Consider the following 1,703-nt stretch of genomic DNA (forward strand, 5'->3'; position numbering starts at 1 on the left):
AGGCTCACAGCTGTACCCTAAAGTAAAACTACCAGAACAACAGGCTCCCAAGCGTCAGCTGTACCTAAAGGTACAACTGACCAGTAAACAATCACAAGCCTCACAGCTGTACCTAAAGGTAAAAACACCAGCTAACAAGGCCAGCTCCAACAGCGTACCTAAAGGTAAACAACTACCAGTAAACAAGCAAGCTCACAGCTGTAACTAAAGTAAACTACCAGTAAACAAGCCAAGCTCACAGCTGTACCTAAAGGTAAAAACTACCAGTAACAAGCAAGCTCACACTGTACCTAAAGGTAAACTACCAGTAACAAGCCAAGCTCACAGCTGTACCTAAAGGTAAAACTACCAGTAACACAGCCAAGCTCACAGCGTGACCTAAAGGAAAACAAGGTAAAACTACCAGTAACAAGCCAAGCTCACAGCTGTACCTAAAGGTAAACTACCAGTAACAAGCCAAGCTCACAGCTGTACCTAAAGGTAAACTACCAGTAACAAGCCAAGCTCCATCCCACCTGAACAGGTAGAAATTACAGGAGTTTTATTCCCCCCCATCCCACCTGAACAGGTAGAAATTACAGGAGTTTTATTCCGCCCCCGCCCCCAAAAAATCTTTAGGTGTACTGTGCATCGTAACCTGACAGTGATTTCCTGTTTTTCAGACCTCCCATCTTCACTCACAGAGCTTCACTTGGATTATAACAAGATCACCAAAGTAGAAATTGAGGACTTTTTCAGATATAAAAAAATACAAAGGTAAAAACACTACTGAGATGTAATGTGTAAAAACACAAAAAACACTTGTCAGTTAGATTCTGTATTTCTGAAAGCTTACTATACGTTGCTGCTACTCTCTGTTTATCATATATGCATAGTCACTTTAACTATACATTCATGTACATACTACCTCAACTGGGCCGACCAACCAGTGCTCCTGCACATTGACTAACCGGGCTCTCTGCATTGTGTCCCACCACCCGCCAACCCCTCTTTTACGCTACTGCTACTCTCTGTTCATCATATATGCATAGTCACTTTAACCATATCTACATGTACATACTACCTCAATCAGCCTGACTAACCGGTGTCTGTATGTAGCCTCGCTACTTTTATAGCCTCGCTACTGTATATAGCCTGTCATTTTACTGTTGTTTTATTTCTTTACTTACCTATTGTTCACCTAACACCTTTTTTGCACTTTTGGTTAGAGCCTGTTAGTAAGCATTTCACTGTAAGGTCTACACCTGTTGTATTCGGCGCACGTGACAAATAAACTTTGATTTGATATTTACAGATTAGGACTGAGCTTCAACCAAATCAAGTTTGTTGAGAATGGAAGCTTGGCCAGCATACCCAACGTCCGTGAAATCCACCTCGATAACAACAAACTAAAGAAGGTTCCGCCCGGTCTAAACTCACTGCGGTATCTACAGGTAAGATATGGTTGGGTCACCTGTTGGGCATTCCAACGATAACTTGAAACAGTTTTTTTTTTTTAACTCCTTATTTGTGTACAACTCATTATAGTGCTGATCTACTGTCATACCATTCTGCTACAACACGTGTCAAAACTGATTCCACGGAGGGCCGAGTATCTGACGGGTTTTCGCTCCTCCTTTGTACTTGATTAATTAAAGTCACTAATTAGTAAAGAACTCCCCTCACCTGGTTGTCTAGGTCTTAATTGAAAGGAAAAGACAAGA

General features: G+C 41.6%; 1 protein-coding gene across 1 annotated transcript in view; it reads left to right on the forward strand.

The window, feature by feature from the left end:
- The window catches only part of aspn (asporin (LRR class 1)), a 25,275-nt gene extending 23,785 nt beyond the window's left edge, over positions 1-1,490 (forward strand). Inside the window, exons 5-6 of the mRNA XM_070440267.1 lie at positions 663-756; positions 1,295-1,490. Coding sequence (XP_070296368.1) covers positions 663-756; positions 1,295-1,475 — 275 coding nt within the window. The 3' untranslated portion in view covers positions 1,476-1,490. The remainder of the gene's footprint in view (positions 1-662; positions 757-1,294) is intronic.
- Positions 1,491-1,703: the final 213 nt, after the last annotated feature.

The sequence above is a fragment of the Salvelinus sp. IW2-2015 genome, unplaced genomic scaffold (assembly GCF_002910315.2).
Source record: "Salvelinus sp. IW2-2015 unplaced genomic scaffold, ASM291031v2 Un_scaffold2353, whole genome shotgun sequence".
Lineage (NCBI taxonomy): Eukaryota > Metazoa > Chordata > Actinopteri > Salmoniformes > Salmonidae > Salvelinus > Salvelinus sp. IW2-2015.